Genomic DNA, 20,000 nt, shown 5'->3' with positions numbered 1-20,000 from the left:
CAAATCTGTTCTTCATTGAAGTGAAGAGGGAGATTTCAAGGTCACAGCAGTGACCACACACACACACACACACACACACACACACACACACACACACACACACACACACACACACACACGATCACCAGGATTCAGTATCATTACACCATCAACAAAGCGGAGAGGTGTAACGATTCTGAATCCTGGTGGTTGTCTGTGTATGTGTGTGTGTGTGTGTGTGTGTGTGTGTGTGTGTGTTGATAATGATGCCATTAAGCAGTGAGTGTATTTATAGTCTCTTTGTAAAAGAGAACACACTCTGACCCTCCGAGAGATTAAGAGGAAGACGAAGATAAAAAAAGTGTGTGATTTCATCTGAGAGTTGATTTAAAAGCAACTTGTTTTCTATTTGTATCTCATTTATTTATCAATATGTCACATTGACTAATAAATAATATTGTTGTGTGGTTTGATTACACAAAAGCCAGAGTTTGTCTTGAAGTTGTGCGCCGTCCTGTCGCCCTCAGCCTGGCGTTGCACCCGGAGCGCTCCCTGGTGGCGACGGGGCAGGTGGGGAAGGATCCCTACGTGTGTGTGTGGGACTCCTTCACCGCGCAGACCGTCTCTCTGCTGCGGGACGGACACACACACGGCATCGCCTGCCTGGCGTTCAGCGCGGACGGACAGGTGAAGCACGCACACACACACACACACACACACACACACACACACACACACACGCACACACGCACACACGCACGTTTCATGTTTGAGGTGACACACTTCACGCACACACTGAGCAAGATTAATGATCTTATTCAACTGGCTGACCGCTGTGGTTGTGTGTGTGTGTGTGTGTGTGTGTGTGTGTGTGTGTGTGTGTGTGTGTGTGTGTGTGTGTGTGTGTGTGTGTGTGTGTGTGTGTGTAAGTGTCTATCCAACAGATGTTTTTTGTCATTAAAGGACAATCGTGTGTCAACCTAAAGGTCACAAAAGAATTGTGCTTTACTTTACTTTACACACACACACACACACACACACACACACACACACACACACACACACACACACACAGACACACAGACACACACACACACACACACACACACACACACACACACACACACACAGACACAGACACACACACAGATACCTGCTCTTAAAGGGACAGTCACCTTTAACAATACTTGCTCTTAAAGAGACAGTCACCTTTAACGATACCTTCTCTTAAAGGGACAGTCACCTTTAATGATACCTGCTCTTAAAGGGACAGTCACCTTTAACAATACCTGCTCTTAAAGGGACAGTCACCTTTAACGATACCTTCTCTTAAAGAGACAGTCACCTTTAATGATACCTGCTCTTAAAGAGACAGTCACCTTCAACGATACCTGCTCTTAAAGAGACAGTCACCTTTAACGATACCTGCTCTTAAAGGGACAGTCACCTTTAATGATACCTGCTCTTAAAGGGACAGTCACCTTTAACGGTACCTACAGCGGGGCCTTTTTAAATGATTTTTTTCACATATCTGTAGATATAACAGAGTGAATAGCAGCCTCTTGCTGTCCCGGCACCAGACAGCTCTTGACCTCATGACATGATTCGTATTAATTCTGCGTCATTGTAAGTTCGCTCTATCAGCAAAATGCCCGGATTGTAAATCTTTTCTGACAAGGTCCCCGTTGTGCGTTTAGCTCCAGACCTCCATCGCTCAAATTCACATCAAAAGTAAAAACACAAAACCGGACTCTGGCAAACCGAAGCAGAGAAACAAAGGTCGAGGTGCACGGACGGGTCAGAAAAACAGCAGACTTCTACTAAATCATCCAACAAAATAAACCTCAGGAAAGTGACCTTTACGTCAAAGACACATCCACGAAGTGAAGAGCAGAAAGATTTTAACACGGTGAAAACTGTGGAAACAATTTTGTCTCCAGACCTCCTTTTTCCCTGTGTGTGAGGCCTCAAATTAATTCCAATACTTGTGTTTATTGTATGTATTTGTTCAGCAAAGGCTTGGGAAAAAAATGTATATCTGCAAAAAAATCACTTTTAAAAAGATATTTTGATCGTAACTATGAACATCCAGCATGATATGAGCCAGATTCTCCAAAAAAGCCTCCTGGAGCGTCAATAAGACACCTTTATGGAAAGATTAGGACCTAAAGAATCAGAATCTGCAACAAAAATCACAATAAAACAAAGTCTTGGTCTGTTAGGAAGGAGTTTCAGTCAAAAAACTGAGTCATTCGGTTCAAAAATGAAAAGAAATGACGTACTTCAAGTCAAAAGATTGTCTGAATGGGGCATGCTGGGCCTTAAAATGGGAACGGGAGGATTTCCAAAAGCTTAAACTACAGTAAAAAGTCTCTAAATGTTATCCAGTGAACCAGATTGTTGCTGAGGAAGAACACAGTTGAAACTCTGGCTTTCATAACCAGCAGTGAGCTGCTTGGGGTTGTGTTGTTGTTGCGTTGTTGTGTTGTTGTGTTGTTGTGTTGTCTCCGGCTCTGACGGCTGTGTTTCCTTTCTGCCTCGCTGTCAAAAAATACATGAAACAAAACCAGACAATGCCGTTGCGTCGGCAGTTTTTTTGACTTCGGTCACGATGACTTAACAGCCGCGAGTAAATCAGAGCGAACGCCGAATCAATAAAACAATCATAAATCCAGCTGCATAATGAATCAAGCGCTCGGGCTTTGATGCAGATGATTTATAATTAAGTCGTATACCTCAGAGTCTTGAATACTTTATACTCTGCTTTCTGCACCGCTGCTGCCCTTCAAGTAAAATGTAATCAAGAGCTGCTAAATATGTGATTCGGTCCAACTTTGTCTTCACGTATAAGAAAAGAAGAACAGAGGAAGAGGCTAACTCCTTTTCTCCAAATAGGTTATTTAAATGATAATGAATGAAAGTAACATGAGGGGTTGTGGGATGTGCTGTTCTAGTTCATGAAAACATCACAAGTTTCGGTTACAGTATAACAGAAATAAGGCGTAGAAAGCTACATTATCAGCATTTAAAGTAGGAATTTTGCTTTTTAAATCTTCAACTGCTGTTAAAATTAATTGCAAAGTCAGAAAGTTCTGTTTGTTTTGAGAATGCAGGAAAACAAAACACCGTTGAATCTCATAATTTGTTTCTTTTACTATTAACCCAATCTGAAAGAAGTCAATTTTGGGACTTTTAAGTTTAAATTGCTTACTTTCAGAACACATAACTGTGACGTCAGTCGACAAAATGTTGAATAAATCTTTTGTTTCACTTTAATCAAGTTAAAAGTGCTTTAACTGGTTATGAAACCAGAGTAAACGAGACCCCGCTGCAGTAAAACGAGAGGTTTTCTAAAGCGACTGCCGCTTTGAAACACTACCTCTTTTGTCCACAGGGGCCGCCAGAGGCAACACAAAAATAAAGTTCCATTAGTGGCTTTAAGTTATTTGTTCACATTTACTGTTCAGTGTGCGCTGCAGTATGAAACATGATGATGCTGTTAGATAAAATATTACTGTAACTTAGCTTAAATTGACAGAAGTAAACATCCTGAATGATAAACTCAAAGCCTTAAATTCATGAAATTAAGTTTCTATTTTGTCGACTTTTTTCGGCTTTAAGTTAAACTTTTATATTGATTTATTTTAACTTTTTTTTTACTACAGTGTGATTTTCATGATTGTGTTTCATGAGCTCAAAGCTCTCAGTTATAGTTTAGGAAGTTTTATTTTACATTAAAGACATATTTCATAAGTAAAAATAACTAAGTAACTGCTGACCTGAAGCATCTCTCTCTCCCTCTCTCTCTCTCTCTCTCTCTCTCTCTCTCTCTCTCTCTCTCTCTCTCTCTCTCTCTCTCTCTCTCTCTCTCTCTCTTGTAGCGGTTGGCCTCAGTCGGCCTGGATGCCAAAAACACATTGTGTATCTGGGAGTGGAAGAGAGGGAAGATCCTGGCTACAGCCACCGGACACTCCGACAGGGTGTGTGTGTGTGTGTGTGTGTGTGTGTGTGTGTGTGTGTGTGTGTGTGTGTGTGTGTGTGTGTGTTCTGTAAACTGCATATGTTTGCTAACATCTCTTCTGTCCTCCAGATCTTCGACGTCAGCTGGGATCCGATTCAACAGAACCGTCTGGTGAGCTGTGGAGTCAAACACATCAAGGTAACACACACACACACACACACACACACACACACACACACACACACACACACACACACACACACACACACACACAAATAGAGTCTGGGCATCTTCAACACTTTAACTTCACACAGAAAAACACAGCATAAAAAAACAACAGAAAGAAAACACTAAAAACTGACGCTCCCAGTTTAAATTCTTAAGCGTTAGCATTTTACGCGTTAGCCGGCCACATAACCGTAAAAATGAGAACATTATGTGGGCCGGCGATCAGTCTGGGATCCAATCTCTGATGACTGATAACCCTCCGCCTCTCCTCACCGAGGGAACTGTAATTCTGGGGTTTAAGTCTATAGCCGGCAGATATCTGGGTCAAGACTTCCTTTTTTTTTTTCCGTTCGCTGGTCGTTAAATCGGATTAGCGCCTTGAGATGTGAGAGTAATTACTTTCAAGGATTCAAGGATCATTTATTGCCTTTGTGCAACACAGGGATGCATAAAACAAAGTGCCGTTTCAGCCCATTTGCAACTCAAGAAAGACATTAGTGCACAACACAAAAACAGAAGTGCATTTCTGGAGTTAGCATCATAAACAGCAGCGACAAAGACAATTATCTAGCTTAATAATGTGGCGGACATCTTAACTTAATCTCAAAGAATACAAGTACAACATCAGGGAAATAATGTCCGTCAAACTTTGACTGATATTTTGAGCACGACGGAGTGAAGACGTGGGCTGGACACTCACAAACCTCCCGGCAGTGGATTAGCCTGAGCTCCTAGCTGGGTTAGCTTAGCATCTCGGCTTTCCCTCCCTGCACCAGTTTGGTACCAAAAAATCTGGCCAGTTGTCTCAAAGTCTGCTGCACTTCAATCCCCGACGTCTTCTTTTCCGATGTTGATGAATGCATCCTGTCAAACACCAAATTTAGACTAAAAAAAAATGGAGTGAACTTCCTGTGAGCTACTGGCTAACTAGCATGTAAATGTGCCGCGTTTTGTCATGCTATTTTTGCAGCTACGTGTTTGGTTGAGATGTTTTCTTGCTCTGCGGCGTGTCGGCGCTCTCATGGCCGCTCAATCTGTTTGTAATTGTGCTGTCGAGTCTGAACGCGGCTGTAATGAGCAAGAACGTAAAGGTCTCCTCTGTCTGAGTGACAGAACGTCCTTCGCTTCAAGCAGAAGACCGATGGATCCAGCAGAGTCACGTATTGCTGTCCGTAAAGGTCTCATGTGTCCTCTCTTTCTCTTTCTCTTTCTCTTTCTCTCTAGTTCTGGTCTCTGTGTGGTAACGCTCTCACTCCAAAGAGGGGGATTTTTGGGAAGACGGGCGACCTGCAGACCATCCTGTGCGTGGCGTCCGCTAAGGACGACTTGACGTACTCCGGGGCGCTCAACGGGGACATCTACGTCTGGAAGCTGCTCAACCTGATACGCACGGTTCAGGCGGCGCACGGGGTGAGCGACCTTTTGACCTCAAAGTTATTCAGCTGTGGCGAAAAATATAGAAGAAAGCGTTGCTGTTATTCAATGTAGCCCCAAAAAAGGCTTTGAACATGTGTTATTTTAAGAGTAGAATATGTAAAAGATGTTTTAAAGTGTCATGCTGTAAATTGGATGAGAAAATAGCAAAAAATATTAAAAATTGAGAGGTTTTGAACATTTTTCTGCATCAACATCTTTGTTAATTATTGGAGACATATTTTGGATTTGCACCTCATTGTTAGGCTCTTTACTACTTAATATATTTACTCTCTACCTAAGACTTTTTACTGGTTATTTTTAGTGGAAATTTGCTGTAAAAAGGAAAATAATAATATATTGATTTGCTTAGTTTCTGAAGGCAGACATAAACATTAGATAATTTATATCAACTACTATCAAAGCTTTGATCGAAAAATAAGTGTCGGTATCATAAACGATTCAAATGTCTCTGTGTGTGTGTGTGTGTGTGTGTGTGTGTGCAGGCTGGTATCTTCAGCATGTATTTCTGTGAGGAGGGTTTTGCAACAGGAGGCAGAGACGGCTGCATCCGGCTGTGGGACGCTGACTTCAAGCCGATCACCAAGATCGACCTTCGGGAGGCCGAGCAGGGCTACAAAGGTACAGACAGCAGCGCTAAACACCGGCGTGCAGTCCCAGCATGCATCAGCGCAGAGGGGGGGACGCTTCGATGTGCAAGACCAAGTTCATGCACCAACGAGAACATGCCGAGCTAGCTTTTTAGTGCTAGCGAGCTTCTCACTGGCTCTAATTATTCCAATATAAGTAACGTCAGCATAGTTAGCATAGTTAGCATAGTTAGTCGTCAGCTGTCTCCGTCTAAATGTGAAAGTTTAGATACTAGACACAAGATGTCTTCCACTTCACTGGAAAGTCTCAGGTTTGTTCAAACATGTAAGCATATTTTTGAAAAAAAAAACCTTTTTTGGCCACTTATCCATGAACGTCTATCGTTAGCTCACTAAAAACAAAGATGTTTTTAAAGGTGCAGATATTTAAAAAAGTAAGACGTTTGTGAGGAGCTAACGGCAGCTACAGGGCGTCGTCTAGGTGCGTGTGAGACGACACGAAGAAGCGACAGTTTGTTTTCACCACAATGGCGGCTCCTGGAGAGGTTAGCTTAGATGTTAGCTTAGAGGTTAGCTTACAGGCTGCAACAGCATCAGCTACATCAGAACATGGAGAGCATTGAAACAAGACACTGAAGGCTTTTCTCGATGTTTTCTCGTCCCCGCAACGCGTCTCCTAGCGGCGGAGGAGGAGGACGGGCCGTCTCATTTTTCATCTGATAAACAGCGAACACATTAAATTCAGCGCCCGATGCCTCAGCGCTATTATTTAAGCTACGGTGGCTAGCTGCTAGCTGTCACCCACTCTGGCTGTTTATTCGTCGACTCGCTGTCTCAACCCGCTAATATTAGGCGATGATTAGACTTTAGGGGTGAAGTTACTCTTTAATTAAGGAAATCAAGTCACATGTCTCATTAGTTTTAGACTTATAGAAGCCAAAACGTCCAATTTCCATATCGCGTGTTAGTTGAAAGGTTTATATAAACACATGAAGATAAACAATCTTTACTGTGTGTCCTTAACTTCTTAACCAAAAGTAAGATATCCAGGTACAGATTGCAGGTTAACATCGGTGGAGATGGACAGACAGACTCGACTTTCGATCTCTCTGACTGGCTATATACACCTTTCCCTTCAAACCTCGATTAAGCTAAATGAACCCACTGAAGTTAAATATCACTTCATCTCCTTTTCTAAAGGCAGACTTTTTTACCCATAATCCTCCTCGCCGCAGAAGAATAGAGAGAAGAGAAAAGGTCACTTTGTAAAGGAAGACTCTTTTGTCGGCTGAAGGTTGTGACGCTTCAGTCTGAGGAGGAGGTGGAGGCTCGAATCCTCCACTTCAGTCTTTCTCTTTCTCCCGTAAAGACATTCATGACGTTCGGCTGTCAAGAAAAATAACCTGATTTTCCGTCTTTGAGGAGAAGTTTTTCAGGCGAGCAGAGGCGTAAAAAAGTTTGTCTCCAGCAGGAGAAGGTGACGAAGCTGAAAAAACCCAGAGGTGGCGAACGTTTGAACTCCTTAGTGACGACGATAGAGATGCTATTTCTTTTCATAAAAAAAAGCTGCGGGGGTGCACCATGAAGCCCCCGGCCTCCTTTTTATGTCTCCTCCTTCTGAAGGTAAAAGTTTTGTCTTCTCTGTTTCCAGCTGTTGGCAATGACCTCGTTCTGGAGAAAGTGGAAGCTCCTTTAAGGGCTTTGACGGAGGTTTAACCCGGTGAAAACTGACGAACCAAATTTGTCTCCAGACCTCTTTTCTCCTGTGTTTGAGTCGTTGTAGGAACCGCAAATTAATTACAATACTTGTGTTTATTGTATGTATTTGTTCAGCAAAGTCTTGGGAAAAAAATGTATATTTTCAAAAAAAATCACTTTTAAAAGATATTTTGATCATAACTATAATCATCCAGCATGATATGAGCCAGATTCCCCCCAAAAGCCTCCTGGAGCGTCAATAAGACACCTTTTTGGAAAGATTAGGACCTAAAGAATCAGAACCTGCAACAAAAATCACAATAAAACAAAGTCTTGTCCTGTTAGGAAGGAGTTTCAGTCAAGAAACTGTGTCGTTCGGTTCAAAAATGGAAAAATATTACGTATTTTATGCCAAAAGATTGTCTGAATGGGGCATGCTGGGACTTAAAATGGGAGCGGGAGGATTTTTGCACACAGTTTTCAAAAGGTTAACATAGGTTAAGAACAGAAAAGGTTATTTAAGTTTATTTTTCCTCTCTGAAGGTGAAATATTAAAATCTATAAGACAAGTTTTGGTCCTGTTATCAGGAAAAGTCTGAAAAAACTACTTTTTGATGGATTAAGTATTTATGATTCCCAGTGGATGAATTCCTCTGACTTTGATGTTTTTTTATTTGTTTATTTGTGATTAAAAACATCAGAATCTAATTCAAATCTAGTGTTTTGACAAGTAGGTTTTCACAGACGAGGAATCTGCTTTAGTGTGATAATAAACAACAAGAACAGTATAGTAAGAGACACTTGAATAAAATCATTTGAATGAAAAAGAAAAGACGTAATATGAAATATATCTTAATTTAAATAAAACAGCATCAAAGTTTGTAAGAGAAGAAATGTGCAAAGGTTTACTGTGCGAGTATAAAAAAGCTTAATATTGTATAATATTCCAAGAGAACGTCTTTTAAATCACTTTAACTCTTATTCTCCTAACATATTTAACATAATTGTGTTGTTATGTACTTCATGTCTGTAATAATCTGAAGAAAAAAGTGAGTTTCCATATTGTGTAAAAGCAAAATTAGCAGCTCACTTGAAGATCTTTGTGTTTTCTTCATCTCTGTCTCCTTAATGACTGATAGTGTGCGATACTTTAAATTACTTTAATTTAAAATATATTCTATGTTATTTCATATTGTTGAAGTCTACTTTCACCAGAGATAAAGTTTCATTGAGGCACTTGATAAAAATTAAGAAAAATGAGCCCAACAGAATTTAAGCTGTACAGAAAATAGCTTTTCCAGTTTTTACCCTTTAAAGGCTGATTTAAATTTGGACGACTAATATCTGGATTCCTCTTCTGCAGCCGTATTCAAAGCAGACAAGAAACGCATCATTTATTCAGACGCTGACAGACGAGAACGAGCGACATGAGAGTAAACATTAAAAAGCTCAGAGGAGCCGAACAACCAGGCATAATAAATCAAAAGCGAAGGCGTCAAAGTGAAGTGAAAGCGAGACATGATAACTATTTTCCTCACATTTCTTTCCTCTGGAGGGTGTTGAGCAGCGATTTGTTAAGGTGAAGTTTTCTTCTGGCGGCTGTTAACGCTTCAGAAATACTTTTTACTTCTTACATCTGCAAGTCCTTCAAATTACCTCATGAACTCGTCTGCTATCAGGATGCTTTGGCTGGTGAATCTGCAGGGACGAGGTTATAACCAAGTTACAGGGAAACCTCACACGGTTATCGCGCCAGACGCTCGAATTGTGAAGCCGAACGGCTCCGCTAATTAAATTTGAAAAATGCCGGGGGAGCAGGAGTGTGACGAAGAGGATAGAACAGACGGAGGAGGAAGAAGAGGAAGAAGAAGAAGTGACTTCCTCTTGCTTTGGTTGGCAAAAGTTAAACATCTTTCCCTCATTGACTGCCTCCTTCTGAAGTGATAATAAACTATTTATTTTCCTTTCGATAAGGAAAAAAGTACAATTATCTCTCCAAGATGTCGAGGAGTGGAGGTGCAAAGTCACAGGAAAAGAAAAGTCAAGTATGAACTGGATGAAGAGTTTAGAAAATTGGAGGTTTTTGTTGTGAATTGAAGGACCAGACGGCTGAAACGATTGGTTCAGTGTCACATGACGGAGGAAGGAACGACCCAAATGCAGACAATCGTATGAAGAATATTTAATTCCAACCTAAAAAATAGGAAAAGGGTTCTCAAAAACAGACCAGACCAACGAAACGGAAGAAAAAAAGCAGGAACTGGATCAGGATACTCAGTACAACCCGGCGAGGGGACAGGAGACAACCAGGGCTAAAGGTAACGAGACGCAGGTGGGAGCAACGAGGAAGCACAGGTGACGACAGTTAGGGGACACAAACGCACAATAAGGAACAAGGCACACGGGGGGCAGGAAGTCCGGAGACACGGAGGATAAACTACAAAATAAAACAGGAAGCCACCCAACACCGTGACGTTCATTCATCAAGGAGTTCATATTTCCTGCTTTTCTTTGAATAATGTGAAGAATTGCATTAGTAAGTAGTGACGTTGGGGTTTGAACTGTTGCACAAAACCCCCCAAATTACTGCTAATATTAGACAATTAGTCACTATTAGTCGCTTTGGGCTCAGGGTAAGTGTGACGACATCAGACGTTCCCTCAGGTAAACTGTGTTTACCTCCGTCAGCATCTTACACCTCTGAGTTCATAAGATGCCTGAAACAAAGTCTGTGGCTAACACGAGCTTAAGATGTGTTACCAATTTGCGTTACAGCACAAGAAGTGACAGTTAATAATCCCTCTCCGGTGAATTCTGAAGCTTTTAAACGTCTTAAAAAGGACGGTTTCTATAACCAAGTTGTCCTTTACAGCCTTGTTGTTTATGGGACCCTGGTGCAGTTCTTTAAAAGCCTCACGTTAGCCTTTGACTTGTAAAAAACAGTGCTAATCCTCTTCCTCCTCTTCCTCCTCCTCCTCCTGCAGGACTGTCTATTCGCAGCGTCTGCTGGCGAGCCGACCGCATCCTGGCGGGAACTCAAGACAGCGAGATCTTCGAGGTGAGACAAACGACAAAAGAAAGGGAACAAAAACACACTCCCCCCCCTCCTGTTGTTTCCTCCCTGCAGAGACGCTTTTATTTTGGCGAGCTAAACGCTGGCTAACCTCACTGCATCGTGTGATACCCGGTCAGCGGTATTGTATTCAAGATGAACTAAACCCAAGAGAGAGAGAGACCGCCAAGTATAAGAGCAAGCTGCAGAAGAAAAGGCCTCAAATTAATCTTAAATATCGAAATTCCCACAGAAAACTGAAGAGGATTCCTCTTTAATCACCTCTTTTATTGCCACATACACACTCGTTGTGTGTTTGTAAGTCCAGCTGGAGAAAGATCTTCATAAATTAACTCCAAGGCGTTGCAGAGGTGGGTTTTATTTTTGCCCTACGAGCATTCACAGTAATGAGGTTAGCAAGTAAATCAGACAATAGACAAGCAATGTAGTATTATGTAACGTAAGAAGTAAAAGTCCTGCGTTAAAAATGACATTTTCAGGACTCATGATGCAGAATCGCTCATTTCAGGGTGATATATATATATATATTATATTATTGAATTAAAATGATTGATGTGTGCAACACTTTAATGTTGCAGTTGGTTAAGAGCTCAATTACTTTACATCCTGCTCGGTTGCTTCATATACAATAATACAGACAATAATTTGATGAAAAATAGTCTGCTATTCATTTTCTGTCGATTAATTGACAGATTATTAATTTCATCTGCACTCATATACACTGTTGTGTAGTTTAATTAACAACAAAACATCATTTTGTACGGACTCTTCACATGTTTTTCCTGTAGAAATCTGAATTTGTGAAGCAAGTAAGTAGAAGTACTCCTACTTGTACTAGTACTAGAGTACTACAGGTATTCAGACACAATTTAGCCTCGACGTGAGAGTCGAGGTTCGAAGTATCTTCGGTTAAAAATGGCGTCTTTCTGCCCGCCTCCAGGTGATGGTGAGGGATCGGGACAAGCCGCTGCTCATCATGCAGGGCCACGGCGAGGGCGAGCTCTGGGCGCTGGACGTTCACCCCAAAAAACCTCTGGCCGTCACCGGCAGCGACGACCGCTCCGTCAGGTCAGCGCGCCGACGCCCACGACTCACACACACACACACACTCACACACACTCACACACGTGATGTCATCGACTGGTTTGAGTTGATTTAAAGCAGCGGTTCTCAAACTTTTTCTGTCACGCCCCACTTAGGAGGAAGCAAAATGTTCGCGCCCCACCGCCCCGACAACATGGGAACAAAATGATGCAGCTTTTTGAGACGCCTCCATTTGGCTTTTTTAATTAATAGACTAAAGGAAATTAAAATCCCTTTCAAGTAAACCAGATTACGCCATGTGACAAAAACTAATAATATGTGCAATTACTCTGTTAAAACAATGGAAATAAAGTTATATATGTGCAAACAATTACTCATATTTGGCAAAAAAGATGATGTTTTCTCCCCATAGCTTAATGTTGAAGTGTCCTTGAGCAAGGCACTGAAGCCACAGAGCTTCACAGCAGCACAAAGATCCTTCATTACTAATGATGGTGACATACAGAGAATAATCCCCCCACTGTGGGATTAATAAAGGATTCTTAAAATAAAAAAATAAAAACCTGTAATACCTCCACGCCCCACTAGAGGGTCGCGCCCCACAGTTTGAGAACCCACTGACTTAAATTGTGACAGTTTCTGCTCGTCTCCAGCATCTGTTCTCGCTGTTTGCTGAGATTCCCCGGGGACCAATTATGTATGAACACACACACACACACACACACACACACACACACACACACACACACACACACACACACACACAGTCAGCTGAACACGGCTGATATGCGGTGGAGACAGAGAAAGATGCTGACACGCTTTCCTCATTTGATTCTCGTCAAAAAGTGACAATGCTGGATCAGGAGTCTGTCGCTGCGTCGCCTCGTTCTCGCCTCGAGTGTTTTCATATTTAAGCTCAGTGTTCAGCTGCAAAATGAGGACGTTTTGCGACTCGTCCGCCATTGTTGTAAAAAAGTCGAGGCAAAAAGACAAAAACCAGTGCAAGCCCACCTTGATCGGACCGTTATTCTGACATGCATACAAGCTGAGAATCCAGTGTTTCTTTCTGGGAGTTTGCACACCAGAGATGTTCAATCATGTTGTTTCAGGTATTACAAACCGTATGTTTAGTGGTCTGATGAGTCCTTTAAACACCAATCTGTTGCTCAAACTGGATGCTGTTTCAATGTCTCACCCGTAACAACACACTCCCACCAAGCAGCCCCCTGCCCTGAATCCCTGCGTCTTATTTATAGCATTAGTGGTGTATCCTATTTTAATAAACCTGTGCGTGTGCGTGTGCGTGTGTGTGTGTGTGTGTGTGTCAGGCTGTGGAGTCTGGCTGATCACGCCCTCATCGCTCGCTGCAACATGGAGGAGGCGGTGCGGAGCGTGGCGTTCAGCGTGGACGGATACCAGCTGGCTCTGGGCATGAAGGACGGATCCTTCACTGTGCTGAGAGTCAGGTAGCACACGCACACGCACGCACACGCACGCACACGCACACACACACACACACACACACACGCACGCACACACACACACAAATCATCCATCCATCCATTTTCAGTCGCTAAGGCTTCTTACCCTATCTCTAAGGCTCCTTACCCTATCTCTAAGGCTCCTTACCCTATCTTTAAGATTCCTTACCCTATCTCTAAGGCTCCTTACCCTATCTCTAAGGCTCCTTACCCTATCTTTAAGATTCCTTACCCTATCTCTAAGGCTCCTTACCCTATCTCTAAGGCTCCTTACCCTATCTTTAAGATTCCTTACCCTATCTCTAAGGCTCCTTACCCAATCTCTAAGGCTCCTTAATCTATCTCTAAGGCTCCTTACCCTATCTTTAAGATTCCTTACCCTATCTCTAAGGCTCCTTACTCTATCTCTAAGGCTCCTTACCCTATCTCTAATGCTCCTTACCCTATCTCTTCGGCCCTTTACCCTATCTCTTAGGCCCCTTACCTTATCTCTAAGACCACTTACCCTATCTCTAAGGCCCCTTACCCTATCTCTAAGGCTCCTTACCCTATCTCTAAGGCTCCTTACCCTATCTCTTAGGCCCTTTACCCTATCTCTAAGACCCCTTACCCTATCTCTAAGGCTCCTTACCCAATCTCTTAGGCCCTTTACCCTATCTCTTAGGCCCCTTACCTTATCTCTAAGACCCCTTACTCTATCTCTAAGGTTCTGAATTCAAATCTCTAGTTGCTTTGTTCGTAACGTGGCGTGAACGAAGCGTTTTTTCCTACGTCCTCCTCAGAGACATGACGGAGGTCGTCCACATCAAAGACAGGAAGGAGGTGATCCACGAGATGAAGTTTTCCCCGGACGCGGCGTACCTCGCTGTCGGCTCCAACGACGGACTCGTGGACATCTACGCCGTCGCCCAGAGATACAAGAAGGTATAGCGGTGGAGGCACCATTTTACTCTCACATGAAGAACTTCTCTTAGTGTGTACTTTAACACCTGCATGTGTAAATAACTCCTCTGTCGGTGTGTCTGACTGAAGGTAGGAGAATGCTGTAATTCAGCCAGTTTCATCACACACCTGGACTGGTCTCTGGACAGCAAAATCCTGCAGACCAACGACGGAGCCGGCGATCGCCTCTTCTACCGAATGCCCAGTGAGTCCCTGCAGTCCAGCGTTGCTCTAATTATGAAGAGAGTGTTTCATATTGTAGGGCAACAATGTGCATCATCACTTCAACTGGTGCAATATAAATAGATTTGTGTTACTTCAACTGGTGCACTATAAATACACTGTAAAAAATGCACTGTGAAATTAACAGTTATAAACTGGCAGCCAATGACAAGTAACTTGCTGAAAAAAAAACACAGCATATAACTACAGTACATTTTTTAATGTCATTGTCATTCATACAGTCATTTTTGGGTGCAATTATATGTTTTTAAAGTGGATTCTTGGTTACTGTGATTTTACCACAGCACTACTGTGTTTTTATAACTTTTCTTTTTACAGTAAAGCTTTGAATACTGTAATATTAAAATGAATACACAGTATTTTAATGGGAAAAAGTTTACAGTAGGTTACTGCTCACAAACAAAGTAAATTTCACAGGCGTTTTTTACAGTGTAGATTTTATTCTATCTGTATATATAATACCGCTTTTGTAGAATCTTTACTGGTTTAATTACTGTTTTGCTGTTTATTTATATTACTTGTATTTAGTTTACTATGTTTCTCTGTGCACTTTATTGTCTGCTGCTGTAATCCTGCAATTTCCCCAGGATTACCTTATTTTATGTTATCTTATCAGTGTTTTTGTTTTAAAGTACTTGAAGCTAAACTTATGGAAAATGCTCATTATTTTACAAAGAAAAAAGCATAATATTTCAAGATAATATACAATATATTTGTATATATTGTATATTATCTTAGGTTTTAAGATATTTAAATGTAACCAGTTAGGTGAGTCTTTAAATCCCAGCTCATGTCTGCAACGTTTCTCTCTGCAATATAAAAATGAAGAAATCCATTAAATTCAAGGGGAGGTTTTTTTTTAGATATCATCTTAGCATGATGTCTGAACAATCTGTCTCTCCGAAGATTTTCCAACACAAAAAGCTCTTCCAGCGTGGAAGATAAAAATCTGCAACGTCCTCACGTTTCCTTTTTCTCGCTTCTGTCTGTCACAAACGATTATCATTGATTTAAAAATTGTGCAACTGTGCTGTTTGCTATAATTAGCATCAACTGCAAAATGCTGCAGGAATGAAAAAAAGTTGATTATGTCTGTTTTCTTTCTCCTCTCCTGCAGTGGGGAAGCCGATCGTCAGTAAGGAGGAGGTCAAAGGTCAGCGCTGGGCGTCCTGGAGTTGCGTCCTGGGCTCAGAGGTCAGCGGCATCTGGCCCAAATACTCGAATCTAACCGAGATCAACGCGGTGGACGCCAACCACGCCGCCGCCGTGCTGGTGACCGGGGACGACCTCGGCCTCGTGAAGCTCTACCGCTTCCCGTGTCTGAGGAAAGGTCTCTTTCCTTTCCTTCATTTCTGGGTCTTTCATGCTTTCTTCTCTCCGGCTTGTCGTTAAACACCAGTCCTCTATTCTCTCTCTCTCTGTTTCTCCAAGGAGCGAAATTCAAGAAGTACATCGGCCACTCGGCCCACGTGACCAACGTCCGCTGGTCACATGACCTGCAGTGGGTGCTGACCACGGGCGGGGCCGACCACGCCCTCTTTCAGTGGAGGTTTCTGCCGGAGTCGGTCATGAACGGAGGACCGGACGCCAACGTGCCGGGTGAGGGGGGAACCCGGGAAGAGCTGAGGGTTTAGACGCTGGATTAAACCAACAACGGAGCTCTGCTGTGTGACGACATGTTTTTGTGTTTTCTCCTCTGCAGACGCTCACGGGGACTCCAACAGCGAGGAGTCGGACAGCGACGTGTCTGATGTCCCGGAGCTCGACTCCGACATCGAGCAGGAAACGCAGATCAACTATGACAGACAGGTACGACGCTGAGCAAGGGAGCAAGGCACTGAGGAATGGAGCAAGGCACTGAGCGAGGCACTAATCAAGGTAACAAGGCACTGAGCAAGGGAGCAAAGCACTGAGCAAGGGAACAAGGCACTGAGGAAGGGAGCAAGGCACTGAGCAAGGGAGCAAGGCACTGAGGAAGGGAGCAAGGCACTGAGCAAGGGAGCAAGGCACGGAGCAAGGCACTAATCAAGGTAACAAGGCACTGAGCAAGGGAGCAAGGCACTGAGCAAGGGAGCAAGGCACTGAGCAAGGTAACAAGGCACTGAGCAAGGGGACAAAGCACTGAGCAAGGGAGCAAGGCACTGAGCAAGGGAGCAAGGCACTGAGCAAGGTAACAAGGCACTGAGCAAGGTAACAAGGCACTGAGCAAGGGAGCAAGGCACTGAGCAAGGTAACAAGGCACTGAGCAAGGGAACAAGGCACTGAGCAAGGGAGCAAGGCACTGAGCAAGGCACTGAGCAAGGTAACAAGGCACTGAGCAAGGGAGCAAGGCACTGAGCAAGGTAACAAGGCACTGAGCAAGGGAGCAAGGCACTGAGCAAGGGAGCAAGGCACTGAGCAAGGGAGCAAGGCACTGAGCAAGGGAGCAAGGCACTGAGCAAGGGAGCAAGGCATTGAGCAAGGGGGCAAGGCACTGAGCGAGGAACTGAGCAAAGGAACTGAGCAAAGGTAACAAGGGACTGAGCAAGAGAACAAGGCAGTGACCAAGGCGTTGAGCAAGGCACCGAGCAAGGGAGCAAGGCCCTGAGCAAGGCAGTGAGCACGGCGTTGAACCCTCAGCTGCTCCGAAGTGGTTTCCCAGAGCAGCGTTTGCAGGCGTAGAAGCGTTTCAGCGGCTGCAGCTCTCTCGGCTCCTCGTTCTCGTTTCAGCCACCTCGCTCCGTGCAGTTGCCATAGCGATCCTAAAACACGCCTTATCTCCAAAAGCCAGCCGCTGCCTGGCGCGCGTCCCCGTGACGACGGCGTTCACCGGGGCGCCGCCAGAGCTGCAACAATGTGCTGTTTGGAGATAGAGCTGAAAGTGTGTGTGTGTGTGTGTGTGTGTGTGTGTGTGTGTGTGTGTGTGTGTGTGTTGCTCCAAAGTTTAATTGGAAAGAGCGAGGAAACATGCGTTATTATTTCCTTTATTGTAATCCCTCATCCTTGCCCTGCTGTCTTTTCCTTCTTTTCTTTTTACATCCTTCCTTCCTTCCTCGCTCTCTTCAGTTTCCTCCTCCCCCTCTTTTAGTTTTTCGCCGTCCGATTTGAAATATCTCAACTATTCAACAGATTTGCTGAGTCGTTCGTGGTCCCCACAGTTAATCCCCCTACGTTGAAAAACCAAGGTTGACATTTTTAATTACATTTCTCGACACCAATCGGATGAATCGTCACGAGACGCTCATGTCTTCTCATTTCATGTCTCCACCGTGTCAGATACAGCTTGTTTTTCAACAAGTATATTGGACGGTTGGGGATAAATTGCAATTCTGACGTTCATGTTCCCCTCAGGATGAAATGTAATAACTTTATTTAACCCGTTGAAAACTGTGGAACCAGTTTTGTCTCCACACCTCTTTTTCTCCTGTGTTTGAGTCATCTTAGGAGCCGCAAATTAATTCCAATACTTGTGTTTATTGTATGTATTTGTTCAGCAAAGTCTTGTGAAAAAAATGTATATCTGCAAAAAAAAAAGATATTTTGATGGTAACTATGAACATCCAGCATGATATGAGCCAGATTCCCTAAAAAAGCCTCCTGGAGCGTCAATAAGACACCTTTTTGGAAAGATTAGGACCTAAAGAATCAGAATCTGCAACAAAAATCACAATAAAACAAAGTCTTGGTCTGTGAGGAAGGAGTTTCATTCAAAAAACTGTGTTGTTCGGTTCAAAAATAGAAAAATTACATATTTTAACCCAAAGATTGTCTGAATGGGGCATGCTGGGACTTAAAATTCCAATACGTTAGCCTTTGACCTTTCATCCAACACCGTCATCAAGAACATTTTTTATCCAAAATATGTCCAAATATGATGATTACACCTGCAGACTCTTAGTCTTGTTTCAGTTTTTTTTGTTTGTTTAGTGTTTAGCTCCCACCGACTCATCATATTGTACTTTTTTTTAAAAATCTCATCAAAGTAAAAGGTGAAACAGGGAGGAGTCGAGTGTCTCGCGAGCACCTAGAAGCAGAGGCGCGTCCACCATTTTGTTTCCTTTGAGGAGATGTTACTGCGAGGAGAAAACAGTCTCAGATTCCAGACACAGTGAAAAATATGCAGCTTTTCTAAAATGGAAAGCAGCATGAAAGCAGAGAGCGCTGCCAGTTCCCCCCCCAAAAAAACAACCTCCAGGGAACAATGTCTCTCTCTCCCTGTGGAAACTCTCAGACGGCTGAAACACGCCGACTCACCCCTCGACAGAATCATTTGCATTTAAAAAAACGAGCGGGCGTATTCTCCGCCGACGGCGAGAGAACACTGCAGACTGCGTCCGGTTTGTTCTCCGACCGATGAAGAGGAGCGAAGAAACGTCTGATGTCGAGTTTGTTTATCGACGATTGAGACGATACGCCGACTAACATTTCCCTTTCTTGATAAAATGAAGTAAAAGTCCTCGCCATGTCGATGGGACATCGTGGGACTCGGTATAACGTTGAATAAAATGCGATAAAGCGACGGCCATTTTGTCGTTAGCTGGTAATACTTCGTCTTGCTTCTTTTTTGGGCGGATGATCAAACGCGAAGTTTTTTGAGGACGTCGATTCACGGCAGACTTTTGAGACGTGAGATATATGATAATTCTGAAAGTCACGTCTGTGTGTTCAGATTTTCACAGTTGAGTTATGACTCAACTGCAGCTTTCAAGCAGCAATCTTGTGTTCTCACATCGACGGATTTGTCGCGCTATAAACACAATTTTTTTCTCTGGTTTCACCTTTTTTTTTTCTTAAAGACCAATTTACATGATTTTTATTCCCTTTCTCTCTTCCCACAATTCGCATCTGTTCTTCCTCAAAACGTATTCTTGCTGTTGAACAGTTCCCGTCAAGGTGGCAACACTTTGTAGCTTTGTAGCTTTATAGTTTGAACGTTGCCTAAAGGAGTTAACCCGTTGAAAACTCTGGATTCCCCCAAAAAGCCTCCTGGAGCGTCAATAAGACACCTTTTTGGAAAGATTAGGACCTAAAGAATCAGAATCTGCAACAAAAATCACAATAAAACAAAGTCTTGGTCTGTTAGGAAGGAGTTTCAGTCAAAAATGGAGAAAAAAAAATACGTATTTTATGCCAAAACATTGTCTGAATTGGGCATGCTGGGTATTAAAATGTACACGGGAGGATTTCAAAATGTACTGGGCGTTTGCAGGGATATTTCCCACCTTTGTTCCTGCTCCCCAGAGGATGAACCTTTGTGATTTTAATCGGGCTTCACCATCAGGACAAATGTTAAGATTTTTTAACTATACTGTCTTTAAAATAGCTAAATAATCATGACGTTTGCCGGT

The 20,000-nt window shown here is 43.0% G+C and overlaps 1 protein-coding gene across 5 annotated transcripts in view; it reads left to right on the top strand.

The window, feature by feature from the left end:
* The window catches only part of LOC137779518 (echinoderm microtubule-associated protein-like 6), a 59,814-nt gene that overhangs the window by 14,161 nt on the left and 25,653 nt on the right, over window positions 1-20,000 (top strand). For all 5 annotated transcript variants that reach the window (XM_068567337.1, XM_068567335.1, XM_068567336.1 and 2 more), the window contains exons 2-14: window positions 507-666; window positions 3,861-3,959; window positions 4,070-4,138; window positions 5,393-5,578; window positions 6,088-6,223; window positions 10,875-10,948; window positions 11,904-12,031; window positions 13,336-13,473; window positions 14,271-14,412; window positions 14,521-14,635; window positions 15,791-16,003; window positions 16,105-16,272; window positions 16,376-16,482. In XM_068567337.1, the coding sequence (XP_068423438.1) occupies window positions 507-666; window positions 3,861-3,959; window positions 4,070-4,138; window positions 5,393-5,578; window positions 6,088-6,223; window positions 10,875-10,948; window positions 11,904-12,031; window positions 13,336-13,473; window positions 14,271-14,412; window positions 14,521-14,635; window positions 15,791-16,003; window positions 16,105-16,272; window positions 16,376-16,482 (1,735 nt within the window). The remainder of the gene's footprint in view (window positions 1-506; window positions 667-3,860; window positions 3,960-4,069; window positions 4,139-5,392; window positions 5,579-6,087; window positions 6,224-10,874; window positions 10,949-11,903; window positions 12,032-13,335; window positions 13,474-14,270; window positions 14,413-14,520; window positions 14,636-15,790; window positions 16,004-16,104; window positions 16,273-16,375; window positions 16,483-20,000) is intronic.

Source organism: Clinocottus analis, unplaced genomic scaffold, assembly GCF_023055335.1.
Source record: "Clinocottus analis isolate CAN_PGR_092001 unplaced genomic scaffold, fCliAna1.0.p SCAF_8, whole genome shotgun sequence".
NCBI lineage: Eukaryota > Metazoa > Chordata > Actinopteri > Perciformes > Cottidae > Clinocottus > Clinocottus analis.
This window is presented reverse-complemented; position numbering and strand designations above follow the sequence as displayed.